The following is a 17,466-nucleotide window of genomic DNA, read 5'->3' on the forward strand; positions in this document are numbered from 1 at the left end:
ATGCATACATATACTGGAACCAAACCCCTTACTTGGTAACCCTTGGTTATCTTTGTTGACAACTAATGAGCTAAAGCAGACCGCGGACCCAACCACCCAGAGGGATTGACCAATCAGAGCTGAGAGGCAGGAAAACAGGGATGGATGGATTTCTAATCTGAATTTCTGATTCTGTTTCCGTTTCTAGGAGCTCAGAGGCAAACTCTAAGTGGGAGGCTCTAAGATATCATGTTTCGTAAACTAAGTCTGTGGGAAAAAACACAGGGCTGGTGTTTATATACTGGCAAGAGATCATATTGAAAAATACTTTACATACTTAGACAGAGGGATAGAGGCGTGTGAATTTAAATGTGTCACAGGGAAGCTTTTAAATCATTCAAATGAAAAACCTGTCAACAAGTGCGCTGGATATTCAGAATCAGGAACCAGGAATAATGTAGAGGACAGCAGCAGGGTACAGAAGAGGTAGTCTTGGCTCGGATATCCGCTGGCTAAACCAGAACCCTCAAAATATTGGTTGTTTCCCCCAGAGGCTAAACTGTCCTCAAACCAAGAGCCGATGTGTCCCGAGATTGTAAACACAGTGACTTGGGCTCAAATGTGACGTTGATAAAAGTACAGAGATTCATGGAACAGCTCTGCTGCTGTGATCCCTTTTCAGCTTTTTAGCATGATTTAGCAATTTGTTTTGGTTCTACTGTGCGGTTCAGTCTTCTGGCTGTTTTTAGCAATCAAGCTCTGAAAAACTAACAATACAAAGCTTGGGCAGCAGCACGCCAAGCTGATAATGTTAGAACTAGATAGTGAAGAAGCACAGATCCAAATATTTCCCTCAAGAGTTGGTGGAGACCAAAACAGAGCTAAAATATGATCGAATATTGGACTTACATTAATCAGCTGGAAAGAGGCACAACTTCAAATGTAAGTGCTAATATTCCTTCATGTCTGCTTGATGTGTAAATAGGTCGTTTGTTAGTTGTAAGTGTGATCCTTAGTTTCATCTTGTAATGACCTTTGAACAAGTGGAAACCATAGTGATCATCACGGTAACTCATTAGGATATTCTGGTAATAACTATATTGTCATAATATTTCACTCTTATTTAAAATGCTGCAATAAACCACTTCACTCTGCATCACCCTGCCTTGAACAATGCTACACTGAAAAACTGGCGAGCATCCATTAAATCTGCTCTCACGCACATTCCTTAGCTCCAGGATGTCAGACAATGCAAGTGGTTGCATTTATTTTCCTTGAAATTAACTTCATGTGTTCGATGTCATTGGATTAATCTGAAAATGCAATAACAAAACGTTCCGTAAATAATAAAAACCTCTATCTGCATCAAACTAAATGTAACTTTCTCTCACAAGCTTGATCTCCAATTTACTACATGAATAATTAATGTTATTAAAATGTTTGTCCTCCCTCAATTCATTTAGTATTATGTGCTATAGTCTACTGCCACAGACCAAACCAGCCCTTTGCACTCATCACACATTCTCCTCATCACTGTTGAACACTGCAAAGCAAACAATAGTGTTATTGTCCAATGTGTGTCTCTCATTATCTGGGCAGCCACTAATGTGTGTACATCAGCTTGTTGAGACTTGACACTTGCTTAAGCAATGACTATCTTTATTTATATTTGTCAAGGGTGCCATTTTGTGTGGTAATGCATTGTAAGGTGCAGGCTATTGACTTTTGGTGCGTTCAAGTGTAAATGAGATCCTTGGAAATCTGAGGTACGAGAGCCGGCCGGTGAACAGCATTGCCTGTATTACAAAGCTGAAATCAAAATCAAACCCAGAGAACCGATATGGGCCATGACAAGAAGGATCTGACAACTCCATTCATTTCAAATCACTGCACAGCAGCTAACGTGTCTTTCTTTGTAACCTTTACAACACAATATTGTAGATTGTGACTTCTGCCTATCAATATCCTAAACAACAACAGTGGACAATGATGAACAATTAAATAGTGACCCCTGTTAAACTCTTCTATTACATAACATTACATTACAGCTCAGTCAGCAGATGCTCTTATCCAGAGCGACTGACAGTGACAGTCTCTCTGGAACAACTCAGGGTTAAGTACTTTGCTCAGGGGCACCATGGTGGCAGCCTGGTATTGAACTCACAACCATCTGGTGTTCTGTTTGGAAGCCGAACCACTAGACCACTAGGCATCACCACCTCCCCTCTTCGCTTGTTATACCGTGTGCATCCAAATCCCCCTCCATACCTACAGTAAACTATAAGCGTCCTTTTCTCTGCTGCATGTCTACTTCTAAATTTAGCACTGCACTTATACAGTATGCCATTACCAGCAAACACACTGAAGTATACTCAAGCAATACATCTTCTCTGCATTACAAGACTGTATCGATCACAACGCTACCGGTCCGAGCTACCACTGAATGAAAATTGTATACCACAAATTGTAATATTTTCCCTAAATAAGCCCCAAACTCGTTGCCTCGCATTGCAGGATAGAACTAAATCAATCTCTGGAGCCACAATAACATCGAGATATAGACTTGTCAGCAATTTTAGCTCATGATAATCACGAGCTTGCTAACATGTCATCATCAACTTTAGCTTGCCTCTTTCATGTGTTTACGAGAAGCAATAACAAGAATCTTAATCATCTATCACATTACAATTTCCAGTAAGCGTCAGGCAGCCGGGTCTTCATTACCTGCTAGCCCCCCCTTGTCGGGACAAACATCATGTGATTACGAGCACCAGCTTTTTCCTCAAACATGGCAGAGTTTGGTACCGAACAACAACGCCTCGCTGAAGCAAAGGTGAGCCCAGAGGCCTCGAAACTATATCGCTGACATGACAGAAGCTGTCAACTCAAGCCAAACTAACAGTGAAGTGAGAAATCTGACAAGTCCCGATGTGTGCTGCGAAATAATACACTGGGTGGCAACAGGATAAACACCAACATTAAAAAACACATCTAACAGGAAATGGAAAGTCAATATTCAGCTGCGCAGAAATGTCTGTGTATTTATGCTCACATGTACACAACGTGCTCTCCCTCTCGTTCTGGCACAAACAGCCTGGGGGCTGCATCACATAATGAAGCATCAATACGGCTCATGTCCTCCTGCCTTCAGACTTTTGAACTAGTTGTTTAGGTTTTGCTTGCATTCAGAAGCTTTGCACATATGTGGCTCCAAATAGCAGAGAGTTATAGTAAATGGCAGTTTATGACACTTTGCGACATTACATCAGTAAACTGCACATGATCCAGGCTCCAGGTGGTTTCTATCAAGGCATAACAGAAGGAAATTCAAGTTCTGATTTGTCATTTCCTGAGAGTAATCTTTTCCACTTTGTGCTTTAGGCTGACAGGAGAATAAAATACTTTTTTGATGTCCTTCACTTGAGTATTTCCATTTTATGAATATTTATACCTTTACATACAATAACTTGACTGCTAGACGTAGAAGTTTATTTTGCAGATTAAGAATTTACAAATTAATAGTATTATTATACAATTATAAATCCACCGCAGTGTTGAAAGAGTTGTCAAGTGTATCATAGCATGCAAACACACATAAAAGTGTCAATTGTCCAAGACGGATGTATACAACTTCCCCTGAGCTCGTCTCTTTGCTCACTATATTATCTTCCTGTCATTTTTAAACTTTGCACTGTCCAGCCAAGATATGTTTCCTCAGTGGCCATTTCCCGTCAGTCTGACAGAGGCAGATTGCTGCAGCACAGGGCTGAGAATTTACAGCCCAAAACACAAGAAAAAAAGACCTCCCACCAAAAATCTAATAACTTTCTGTGCGCAGAGCAAACTGACACAGCCCTGATAACAAAGTACTGACGTCAGACCTGCAACATGTCGCTGTCTCTGCATGACATGTGAATATGTAACAAAAGATAATGAGGTTGCAGGATATGAAGAACACTTAAACTTATTACAGCTACACACCCTTTCATATTGCTCCTTCTGCCGCTGCAGATTATCACAGGAGAATGCTATTTGGGCGAGACCTACAAACTAAAAACCCTTGTTCTGAAAAATAACTAACTTAAATGTTTTTCTTTCCAAAAATAAAACCAGGACACCAACTGGAATGTAACATTTCCCCTGTGGATGGTACAACAGGTAGCAAACAAAGCAGGCCTTGTCCCAGCCTTGGTTTAATATCTCACTTCAGCAAAACTCAAAATGAACTCTCACAGTCTGACTGGAGAGCCTCACATTCCAGCAAAGAGAGAGGGAGAGAGAGATAGAGAGAGAGAGAGAGAGAGAGAGAGAGAGAGAGAGAGAGACAGAGAGAGAGACAGAGAGAGACACACAGAGAGAGAGAGAGAGAGAGAGAGAGAGAGAGAGAGAGAGAGAGAGAGAGAGAGAGAGAGAGAGAGAGAGAGAGAGAGAGAGAGAGAGAGACACACAGAGAGAGAGACAGAGACAGAGACACAGAGAGAGAGAGAGAGAGAGAGAGAGGGGGAGGTCTGACTTGGATAAGAGCCAAGACAGTTTTCCTCCTTATGCGTTTCCCCTATAAGTCCTTTGTTAAACATACTTTACAAACTGGACTAACAGAACAACAACTACAAACAGAGCGTTAATACATGTAGCTTTATACTTGCAGACTGACTTACATGAACACACCAAAACACACGTGGATACTTTTGGATTAGTTGCTCAGCACATAACATGGCACACACACACACACACACACACACACACACACACACACACACACACACACACAGACAACACATTTGCACACACCTGCTCCTCCACGGCTACATCTTGCAGGGCCTGGCCGTCCCGTGGGCCTCGGATCCAGCTCAATATCTGGCCCATGTTGGCTGAAAGTACCTCCGAGTGTGTGTTTGTGTGTGAGCGTATGTCTGTCAGCCTCTGCCTTGTCTGTCGGCTTGCAGCATGTTTCCAAACCACAGGGAAGGGAAGGGAGAGCGAGGGCGGAGAGACTGGAGGGGGGGGCGTGGTTCGGGGAGCAGAGGGGACAGAAGAGGGGGAGGCTCAGATGTGGATATGTCACAAGAGGCCGGCTCATAACTCTCTGGGCTATAAAGGGAGTCGCGCTGACCATGGACTGACACCCACCTGATGAGGGGTCACATCTGAGCTGCTTCTCAGGGAAAGAGATACTGCTTTAACACACACACACACACACACACACACACACACACACACACACACACACACACACACACACACACACACACACACACACACACACACACACACACACACACACACACACACACACACACACACACACACACACACACACACACACACACACACACACACACACACACATGTGTAAAACAATTTATTTCACTGAGACAATACCTGAGCCCCTTATCAACAAGCACACACCCAGATTTGTGATGATATACAGGCCTTGAGCACACACAGGCATAGAGAGACATTGTGGACACGCAGATGTACACGCAGTTATAAAAGATAGCTTGTGCAACCACCCTGGCTGACTAATTGCCTATGAGAATAAAAGGGAGGGGCCAGACTAGTATTATATTACATGTGTGTCAACTATCTGCCAAGAGATACACAACTGAGCAGAGATATCACCTCCTGAGCATCAAAACAGGAAATGATATTAATTAATCCACGGTTATTTCAGCATCTCACCAGGTCAGAACCATCAATCGATAGCTGCTGGCTGAGCCAATGAAAGACAGCAGAGGGGATTTCATCATCATTCTGTTCATCAAAACAGCTGAGGCGGCAGCAAAACATGTATTTGGGAAACCAGAATATAGGGAGTGTTTCTACAGACTAATAGATTTACTGACGCTTAAGGCATGGGTGTTGGCTTTTTTAACCTTAACCTTCAATAAGTTTTCACTCAGATGAACTCTTTACTTACAATATTCATCAAACTATAGAAGTGCAAAGACAACATTACATTCTATACTAGAAAAGTATATTCAGGTGTACCCGAAAGCCATTGTTTTCATATCATTTACAGAAGAGGCATTGCGAGTGCAAAGTGCAATTCCAATCATCGCTCTGAGGCTTTTCCTCACCTATGACTTGGGAGTATTGCACGTTGCTTAGGGCAGTTCTTTGGGTGGGGTGTGCAGACAATACAGTCTTTGAGTGAGTCACTGTGATGGAATCAGTCTGATCTTTTATTCGCTTACAAGTGTTTTAGCAGCACACCTCAGCAAAATATGGAAACAATGTAATGTACTGCTTAAACCAGCCAGACATGAAACTCCTGTCTGTGCAGCACACAGGTTGAATGGTCATTACAACTAAATGTCCAGGTAGAGTTGTGAGCTCTTCCTTTATGCATGCCACATCCAAGGGTTTAAGGATGCCAAATACGATTCACTGGTACTGCAACCTGTAACATCACTGTAGGTGCAATATGATACTGAAAGGCAGGAAACCACTTCCCTGTTTGTTTTCTTTACAGAATCAAGACATAATAGGCTCTCCACGTGAATAAATACCAGATGGATGATTTAAGACAATCTGTTGCAGTCTGATACCTTAATAATACAGAATGTGTGTAGAATTAGAAATGTATATATAACCTACATAGCTGTTTAGTGTAATTACGTGTTATGGATTCCTATACTGCACTCCAGAGGTTTACAACCTGTGAGCCCCACGCCCCACGGGGAGGTGCGTAGGGAGAGATGTTCGGCAGAGATAATGCACAATGAAAGAGACAGGTCTAAATTAAAACCGGAAGTTAGTTATTGTAGTTTGTACCGATGGATCGGTCTGCTTATCAACAGGGTCAAGTAGGCAGCAGTTGTGAGTGACAGCTCATTTAGCCAATAAAGAAGGCGTTGCACACTGCATATGCTTAGGCAGGGGCCAAGAGTTGAACCCAGGGTAATTTAGCCCCTTTTCAAACACAAATTGTTAATCCAGTGTTAACCCAAGCCAAGGGCTATACGATCCACACTGCACTCCTACTAGCCCTACAGACATGATGCACACAAGTTCACACTCAGTGTAACTTAAAGTTTCCCAGCATATCATTATCATTGGTAGGCTATTCAATCGCAAATAAATATCCAAAAGGAAAAAAGGCGCTCCTTAAAATTCCAGAAATTGCCTGAGAAGCTTCCCCTTTTTTTAAGTTTTCTTCTGTATCACAGTACTCTGGTGACAGTCACCTGTACATCCATGGGTAGATTATATACGGGAGCCCCTAGTAGCTAATTCAGCATGCTTTTAATGGTGCCAATTTGTCACAAAACAACAAACAACAAACTCAAGGTGTAGCCCACAGCAAGCTCACTGACACCATGAAAACATTTCTGTTTGTCTCCAAAGCATCTGAAACACAGAGCTGGGTCATCCCAGAAATAATTGAAAACAAAGACGTATCATTGGAGCCACAAAATCTATTAATATATTCATAGTGCAACAAGAAGTAAGGCTCAGAATGTCCCATAAAAAGGACTGGAGCACTGACTCTCCTCGACCCACTCATATACAGATATTTGACCTGTATTGTGGTGGTTGAGCCGAGGTTTGGGGTCGGCAGTAGTCTTGATTTTGTCTGAGGGAAGGCCCACAGTGTCAGACTTTTAAAACCTCATCTGTGTTCCTGATCAACCCACAGCAAAGGAATGAAGTCCTACAAGTTTGCTTTTCCATCCCTCTTCTACAGCCGAAGACATACAGACAAACAAAGCATGTACGGCACTTGGCCCTGCAGTACATGTTGTACTTGGTGCAGCCAATAAAACTAGCTGGTGCACCATGGGAAACAAAAAAAGATATATCTTGTGCAGGAACCTCCCAAAGACCTAAAGGAACTAGTATCAGTTGTGGGGCATGTGGTGGTGTTGCTCATTCGTATTTTCACCTGGGACTAGATTTGATCAGATGTGCACAAAGAGTTCCTTCACTTTGGTGACAGGAACAAGTAATAATGTGAGCTAAACTTTTAAAATAAAAACTAGTAAAGATAAACGCGTTTACAAGTTTGAGCAAGGCACCGGACATCCCCCTTCCCCCCTCACTCCCATTGCTCCCCGGACGCTGTCCTATGAGCTGCCCACTGCTCCTAGTACTAGACTCCTGGTACTAGGATGGGTTAAAAGCAGAGAACAAATGTCACTGTATGTGCTGTGTGCTCTGCATGTGTGAAAAAGATGGTTTCATCTCTCTAAATCTTAAAAAGTAAAGATAAAAAGTAGCTGAAGAAGGCAGGGTGAAGACAAATGTTCCAAGTGTACACTGAGAATACAGGAGGTTAATAAAAAGGGCTACATCAACAGATAACAGGTTTTAAAAATTAAATGCAGGAATGTTAAGAGTGTGTGGGTCAACTGCACCTCCTCATCAACAGAGTCAGCACAGGCAAAGCAGCTCTTATCTGACGAATCAGCATTTGCGAGGTCAAGTGACAGCACTCAGCAGAGGGAGACAGACACAAACGTTCCTCTACATGTCCAGTATTGGCCATTTACTTCTGAAACATACACATTCAACTACTGCAAAGCAAGTATGTTACAAAGTTTTCACTTTTCTTTCCTGTGGCCGCATTTTTGGGTCCTAACCTTCTCATGACCACAGACATTAGAACGTTTGTTTTGTGGTCAGTACCTTGCCATAGTAGGACCCTGCAGTGGAATGGGAGGCTGGAGACCTGCTACTATGATGGACCTCAAGTGGGGAAGCAGCAGCTCCTCCTTGCTACACACACACAAACACACACGCACACACACGTGCACACACACGTACACACCCACACAAAACACCCACACCCACACCATTGTTTTTGTAAGTGAAAGAATGAGCTTCTGCCAATAAATTCAATGGAACTTGTGTACAGGATGCTGTGTTTGTATCCTATTATGTTGGTGCTTTGTTCATTTAACATCTGAAGTAAGATATCCCATAGGCACGTCTTATCACAGTTGCTATTCTTGCTTTTTCAACACGTTTTGTGGAAATGTGATGCTACCAAACGAATCTAATAAAAAGCAAACATGTGTCATTTTTTTATATTATGGTATTTGTGTAAGCAATAATAACTGCATGTCAGTTGAATAACACATTTTAATCCAACAAAATGTTCAGTATTAGTTTGGAACGAGTAGCAAGACACTGCATCTGTATTAATTGTACATCTAATAACAGAGATTAATTCAAAACTGACACAAGTGCGTGTCGAAGCCTATCTCAGTTTAAACAGTCACACACCCTTGTAGCTAAACACTGTGTGTGACAGAATATGGGCAAAGCCCTTACAATAATTTACTGGCATTCTAAAGGTTATGCTTTGCAGCCTATGCCAAGTTTGAAAGAGCATTCAGCAGATACACTTTCAGACAAGTTGTGCTGGTTTACTACAGTAAATGAATACATGCAGCCTTTGTACATGTGCCAACTCAAGAGGTATTAAAGTGGATTGCCAGAGGGTCAAACAGAAACGTGCAGATGTACTCACAAGACTCATCCAGTATGCTGCATACGCCATGATCAGGAGGCGAAATAAAAGTGTTCTACCCTGCGCTGCCACTCTCTCCTCACCGCAAGATCTTTTCTCTGTGCTTCCCCACAGTGAGCCACTCCCCAGACACATCCAACAATTACCACACAAGGATGTCTATATGTTCTGTAACCCGCTTCTGACTCAGTCACATTACTGAAAATGCATTGTTTTCCAGCGGGATCTGGCTCTTCCGCATAACCAAAGAGAAATCATGCATTGGCTTGAAAATATACCACCCCCTCACTGCCATCAGCACTCACACAATAGAAGCAACTAGAGAGACTTTTAGGTCTGACCACATAGTTTTAACTCTGGTTGGAGATGGGTGGCATGAAAACAACTGAAAACACCACCATCAATAGCTTTACAGCAACAGCTTGATCGATTGACCGATGCTGATTTATATACGTGGTTAATCGATGCAGCGACCTGCACACATGCATGTCGCACACACTCCAAAATAAGCACAGCAAAGTGTGTCCTACTTGTAGCCTACACGTGAATTACAATTTCTCTATCATATTGAAACTGTTGAATTGTTGTCTCAAGCATGTTGGGTGTGTTGGTGATATTGTTTGCATCTGTAAACACATCCTGAACCTGTTGCTCCTTTGTGCAATAAAAGAGAAAACTTACTTCGTTCGCCTCCTTTGTGTTTTTAAGGTGACCATGGCCTCTCCTCTTGTGTGGCATCTTCAAAACACGAGTGGGTAAACTTTACTAAGTATCCTTCTGCGTCCTCAGTCCTCTGTTGTGGAATATGAGTTTGCAGGCTGATCTGCCCTTGGAGCAAAATATGTTGCCCCTCCCGCTGAGAAAACTTTCGGCTCTAATGGTTGATCAAAGTAGAGCTGGAATGTTTTAATGCTAGTGTTTGTATGTAGACCTGTTTAAGATGGAGTTGCAGCAAGTACGTACTTGTACTTAATCAGGTTCGTTCTATACGATATTCAGCTACATTGGTGGGACTGGTCCAGATAAGACAAGTAAGATCTAAAAGTAAAGATTTGACACAAATGTGATCATATGAATGATGAGAGGATAGAAGGGCCTGTAGGTCCATGCAAACTGCATTAACTGAGTGATTAAGTGCGTGTGAAAAGATAGTATTAAACCAACATGCAACACAGGAAGAACACACAGACTGTTTTTAAGGCACGGGACACGCCCCGCAGCCCCGGGAAGAGTTGAGTCACCGCTGATGTTATCCTTTTCCTCTCAGGGAGCTGGCGCCTTTTTCTTTTAGCACAACGCCGCCCTCTGGTGGCCAATAGAGGAACTGTCCGAGACAACAGAGCAACCGCTGGCCCCATGAAACTGTGTGACAGTCTAACGTAAAACAACATTAATTAAATCTACTGCATTCATTTAAAGCACATTCACACTGAAAGAAGACTTGGCACTAGTTTGTTTTTTTTAATTAATTACATGATACATTGATTATTAGAATACTTATTGGTTTCCTTTATTTATTTATTTTGTGTGTGCAATAAAATCATTTCAAACACACAGAAAGACATGGTATTCCAATATCTTTTTTTTATTTGATACTCATGGCTGACATCGTTTATATGGTTTTATTTTAAAATACTAAAAATACAAAATGATTAGCCACTTAATAAGTCAATCCACAGATTTTCTGTGTTTTCATCATACATTCAAACAAATATCTTTGTGTTTTTGTTGATTGGACAACAAAAGCAATATGAAGATGTCACCTTGGGCTTTTGGAAAATGTTCACACTGGTCGGACATTTCATTTCATTTCTGCTCAGATTATTGGAATTGTAAAATGTAAATGTACTAAACAAAATTTGACCATTTCTGGGGTTTTTGTATTAAAACGTGTAAACATTTCAACATATTTATCCATATTGGTTTCTTTCCACAGTTGTTTTTCTAGAAGTAACTTCCACTTTACACATAATTGATATGAGTCAATGATCTTTGAGATAGTAGAAGAGTAACATCCAATATGTATGTTTGTTAAAAGATAAGCAGATGTCAGAACAACAACACTGAATTGACTGACATGTGAATTGATTCTGTATCATGGCAGGTTAAAAGAAACCAGAGCAGAAGACACAAAAGAAGGCCCCAAAGAAAAACTAATTCAGCGCACTTCCCGTCAGATCGGCGCACTTCCCGTCAGATCAGCGCACTTCCTGTGAGCACACTGACTAGTCGCTTGTCATTGATCTCTGTTTTCATTGGTGGATGAAAGTGATGACGGCATCTGTCACTCTGATGCCCTTCAGAGACAAAGTCCATCTGACCTTTACTCCTCCTGATAACATGAATCCCGTCAGGTCCTCACAGGAAGAAACAGTCTATCACCTGCAAAGTGATGCCAATCTGGGTGACACCAGAACGGCATTTTTACAGCATCTTCTGATAACAGATGACATTTGCACAACGTTGATTGAGCATTGTTGACATGAAGGAATGAAACAGTTCTTAACCTTTGCTCGTTCTGTTTCCGGTATTACTCATATTCGCAACAGCTGAAACATTTATACAGTGAGTTATTAACACAACAATGCGACTGAATTAGCTTTTGCTGCTTCTTCACCATATTACTAAGCTCACTTCTCAACGACAGCTGGTGCAAAGATAGTCAATACAGCCTTTTACGTTCATATAATATTTAACACAAAATAAAATGCTGCATTGACACAAAACAAAGAAAGAGAGAAAAAAACCCTCAAACAATTAAACTCCTGTTGTTTTAAGAAATGGTTCTGTATACAAAATGGAGAATTAGATCAATAGTAAGCATTTACTTTCTAGAAGCTCGGAAACTGCATTGTCAACAGAAAAGAGTAATTCACTTGAACATGTGTTGAATCTCAATCCTTGACATAATTAATGAAGCGGCCTCCATACATTTCATATTTGTGCTGTTTAGCTTTTAATATGTAAATTATCATTTCTAATGGAAGGCTTGATAATGTCCGTTTAACCAGTTGCTGTGTTTTTAAGTGTTTTTTATTTGTGTTACTGGCTTGGGAAGCACTTTATACGGTGCTGCCTGTGCCTGGTTTGAAGTTTTCTATATAAAGCTTATTACATTCTTTAACTTTAGCAGCAGAAATTATTTTCTTCTCCGTCTAATTGTATTGAATAAAAAATGGGATTGTGATCTAAGCATAGTTTTACACTTTTAATATATATTATATATTCATGTGATATATATTTGAATATATATATATATCTCAATTCATCACAATACAAAATCACATGTTGTGATGGCCATAATATACAAGCCAGCTGAATATTATATCTTTTATAATATAACATCATTGTATACACATTTCTACAAAATCGGAAATGTTTCACGTCTTTGTCGACTTTAGGATTTGACGAGAATGTAAAGCACACTTCATTGGTTTTGGATCAGTGTTCGTCTGCACAGCATGTTTCTGTAAAAATGTCACAATGTGATGTCGACCAGAACATCATGAAATAAATTGAATTAAAATTATATTTAATTTCATCTACAAACAAACTTACAAATATACACAACCCATATTCAAAAACAGAACAGAACAAAAACAAAACACACACACAAGATGAATAAAACAATATTTCGGTCAATATCTAAAAAAGCAAAAGCAAAGAAAGAGATGTAACTCTGACACAATTCAACTTCAGTGTCCGACAGATCATATATTATAGTAACTGTTGTTTTTTAATTTCCTGTTAAGTTAAAATGTCTGTCTGATCGCCACAGCGACAATAAAGATGACAAAAGGAGGAGGTTGTCATGACAACCATGCATCCTTGTTGAGTGTCACAGACAACAGATTTCACAGGGTCGGAGGGTCACATGGGGGTCCCATTCACTGCTGTTGGGTTCCTCTTTGACTTCACAGTGATGGGTTTCAGTTTCATTTATTTTGATTTTATCAACAAACCATTTTAATATCATGTCACTGGATTTTGAAATGTACTAAACTGTATATAATATACACACGGAACCAGACAATAGCGTATCAGGGAATAATTGCTACAAAATACTGTAATTGTCACTGAACTGTAAATGTGCTCTGAGATCAGCAGCGAGTGCAGTTGAAGTCTTCACATCTATTTGCCACATCTAATTGATTTAGGTCGAGTTACCGTCTGTCGAGGTGGCAGCTTCCTCTGCGTCATCCTCCTCCAGTTAAAAGCGAGGACTTTCCTTCACATTCTGGAAAAACAATTAGCACACTTTGACCTCCGGCCTCATTTGTGGGAAATGATGCTTGTATTGCTTTTGTGTGCGTCCTCACAGTGGATGAGTGATCTGAGCTTGTAGTGAAACACACACCCTCACAGCTCAGCGATAAGGACGGAGGCTGCCGAGAATCAATGAAAGGCAAAGATTCACTGCCCCGTAATGAAACCATGCACTCCTGCAACAAAGATTGTCCATCTTGTGGCTCTTCAGCTGTGTTTCTGTGTGACTGAGCAAGTGCTTTGGTCAAAAGCAAACAGTTGTTGCTAGGTAAACGTGGATTATACTGCAGATCTGGTGCAGACCTGTTTGCACACGGCCAGGTGACCAAAGGCATCGGTCATTATCAGTTCTGACAAGTTTACCTCACAATGACTAACAAGTTCACTCTGTTTTTAGACAAATATTGTACATCTGAATTAAACTGGAGAGTCCTTTTGTACAAGAGGGCTTGTATTGTTCTGTTTGTTTGTATTTGATCTATACAGTTCGTCTGCATGAAATGCACCTACACAACCTCCATTGTGTTCGAGAGGGGAAAAAATAACATCCACTCGTACAACCCCTTTGTCTGCGGATCATTGTACATCTGTTTCCATCAGTAAAAAACTCAAACCGCATCTCATGCTGGCAATATAACGTCATAAAAGTCATAAAAAAACAACTGCCTAAAACAAAAGCAGGATACATTCGACAATGAAAAAACAACATACAGTAAATACATTAGCTTCATCATTGTACCTTATACAGCGTAGGATGGTCCTCCCTTACAACACTGGTACATTTTAGTCTGAAAGATTATCTCAGGAAAATCTCCTCCTTACTTAAGATTTTATTTTTGCAAAGCCTTCATAATTTTAGGTCGAACAAATGGCTTAAAGTTTAAAGTGTCTTGTATTAGTCAAAACAAGCCTGTTCCACTACGATCCTTGACCTACAATGATCTGCAGGCCAAGCCTAAACTCTTTTAATTATTTGTTTTAAAGTTTTATTTATCCATTCTGAACACAATGTAAACACAACAGTATTCAGAAATCATGACCCATATCTCCCTCTATAGAAACGTTGAATGTGTTACACGATCCTGTACTTATCACTCCCATTCACATACAGTGCATATATATCAGAATCAGAAATCCTTTATTAGTCCCAGGACGGCGAAAGGTACCGTGTTACAGCAAAAGAACAAGAAAGTAAAGTGGCGAGTACACAATTAAATAGAATAAAATACAGTAACAATAGTATAAGTACAAAGCCATTGATAAAACATTCTAAGAGTGAATCTTGCACATGGCAGTGATGATTGCACACAGTGGTGTAATAGACTTCTCTTGGTGTGGTGGTGTACCAGGGGCCGTGGTGATCGTACAGTCTGACCGCTGCAGGGAGAAAGGACCTACGATATCTCTCCTTGAGACACCGCGAGTGAAGCAGCCTGTCACTGAAGGAGCTGCACAGTGCGGACAAAGTGTCCTGGAGGGGGTGGGACATGTTGTCCAATAGAGAGGACAGCTTGGCCGTCATTCTCCTGTCTCCTACCACCTCCACAGTGTCCAGAGGGCTCCCCAGGACAGAGCTGGTCTTCTTAACCAGTCTGTTCAGTCTCTTCCTGTCAGCAGCCGAGATGCTGCTACCCCAGCAGAACACTCTATAAAATGCCACCACAGAGTCAAAGAAGGTCTTAAGGAGCCTGCACTCTAAAAGACCTCAGTCTCCTCAGCAGATAAAGCTGCTCTGTGCCTTCTTGAACAGAGCAGCAGAGTTATCTGACCAGTCCAGTTTACTGTTGAGGTGAACGCCCAGGTACTTGTGAGATTTTACAATCTCAACGTCCGTTCCCAGGACGTTCACTGGTGTTGGGGGGGAATGATGGCGCCTCCTGAAGTCTAAAACCAGCTCCCTGTTCTTCCCTGCGTTGAGCAGGAGGTGGTTCCTCTGGCACCAGAGGGCAAAGTCCTGTGTCAGCTCTCTGTACTCCTCGTCACCCCCATCAGAGATGAGGCCGACAATTGCAGAGTCGTCAGAGAACTTCTGCAGGTGACACTTTGCTGTGTTGTGGGTGAAGTCAGCAGACAATCCTCACGTACTGTGGACGGTTGGTGAGGTAGTCCAGGATCCAGCTGGTGAGGTGATGATCCACCCCTGAGCACTCCAGCTTGTCCCCCAGCAGCCTGGGTTGAATGGTGTTGAAGGCACTGGAGAAATCAAAGAACATGATTCTCACAGTGCCCCCAGCCTTCTCCAGGTGAGAGAGGGATCTCTGCATCAGGTACATGACAGCGTCATCCACACCGATGCTAGGTTGGTAGGCAAACTGAAGTGGGTCCATCGATGGTCTCACAAGGGGTTGAAGATAACCAAGGACCAGCCTCTCCAGGGTCTTCATCAGCTGTGATGTCAGCGCCACTGGTCTGTAGCTGTTGAAGCCCTTGGGGTGGGGCTGTCTTTGGTACGGGTACCACACAAGATGTTTTCCATAGTTGAGGTACCCTCCCTTGCTTCAGGCTCAGGTTGAACAATAGCTCCACAATCTCGCACAGTTGGTCGGCGCAGGATTTGAGGAGCCTCGAGCTGATGCCATCTGGAACCGCAGCCTTTCTTGCCTTACACCTTCTGAGCTCACTCCTCACCTGGTTGGTTGTGATGGACAAAGTGCAGGTAGTGGGTGGAGGGGTGTTTGTGGGTGGAGAAGCAGGAGACAGAGTGGATGTGTGAAGTAGCTGACGGCTGGGGGTTGAGGGAGGGGGCAGGGTGGAGATGACAGGGTCGTACACCGGTGATAAGAACAATGGAGGTTGCAGCACGGGGAAATGATCCGGAGGGGCGCCTGACTGATCAAATCTATTGAAGAAAATGTTCAAGTCATTCACCCACTTTAGGTCCCCCTTGGCATCTCTGGCTCCTTGTACCAAGAGATGGTTTTCAGGCCTCTCCAGACACTGCTGACATTCCTCTGCTGCAGCTGCTCCTCCATCTTCTTCCTGTGGATGTTCTTTCCCTCCCTGATCTTCCACCTTAGCTCCCGCTGAACAATCCTCAGTTCTTCCTTGTCACCTGACCTAAAGGCCCTCTTATTGTCTTTGAGGAGAGCCTTTATCTCAGGATTCATCCAAGGTTTGTTGTTTGGGAAACATCGTACAGTCCTGGTGGGTACTACGTTATCCACACAAAAGTTTATATAGCCCGTGATACAGTCCGTAAGGCTGGTAATGTCCTCCCCATGAAAGTCTGTGAACACATCCCACGCAGTGGAGTCGAAACAGTCTTGCAGGGCCTCCTCAGACTGCAGACCATCAGAGGGAGAGGTGATGAGCTGTATGCCTCCATTGTAGATATATGACATATTTTTATCTTCAATTTCCCTTCTTTATATTGTGTATGCCATGATTTAGTCGATACATAAATGTGTCAGTTTCAAATCAAGCTAAGTTTAAATTGCTTGTCACCACTACAACCATTCAGAACTGAATCAATGCAACTAGTCTTTAGACATGTTGACTTGCCATAGTGTGAAAAACACAGGTGTCTAAACACTAAGGATGGCTCTGATCGGTTCAAGTGTGCCAGTAAGCCACATGGCAGAGATGACAGCGAGGCAGCACAACACCAGGACCCTGAAACTGAAGCAGCTCAATAGAATCAATGTTATTATTTACACCTCTGCTTTTCCTGCTGTGACAAGTCCACATGTCTGCTGTGAAAAAAATATTTTAAATGTGCACTAACCTTATCTAAGTTTGACAAA

General features: G+C 42.0%; 1 protein-coding gene across 34 annotated transcripts in view; it reads right to left on the bottom strand.

Annotated features, from left to right (window-relative positions):
* The window catches only part of cast (calpastatin), a 35,872-nt gene extending 25,340 nt beyond the window's left edge, over positions 1 to 10,532 (bottom strand). For 21 of the 34 annotated variants that reach the window (XM_029430951.1, XM_029430940.1, XM_029430934.1 and 18 more), the window contains exons 1-2: positions 9,458 to 9,502; positions 8,611 to 8,700 (exon numbers count right to left, since the gene is read on the bottom strand). In XM_029430951.1, coding sequence (XP_029286811.1) covers positions 8,611 to 8,700; positions 9,458 to 9,487 — 120 coding nt within the window. In that variant the 5' untranslated portion in view covers positions 9,488 to 9,502. Of the gene's footprint in view, positions 1 to 4,770; positions 4,940 to 8,610; positions 8,701 to 9,457; positions 9,503 to 10,138 lie in introns of those variants that run through there. The other 13 variants (XM_029430948.1, XM_029430941.1, XM_029430947.1 and 10 more) reach the window with 8 other exon arrangements.
* Positions 10,533 to 17,466: the final 6,934 nt, after the last annotated feature.

Source organism: Cottoperca gobio, chromosome 5 (assembly GCF_900634415.1).
Source record: "Cottoperca gobio chromosome 5, fCotGob3.1, whole genome shotgun sequence".
NCBI classification, from domain to species: domain Eukaryota; kingdom Metazoa; phylum Chordata; class Actinopteri; order Perciformes; family Bovichtidae; genus Cottoperca; species Cottoperca gobio.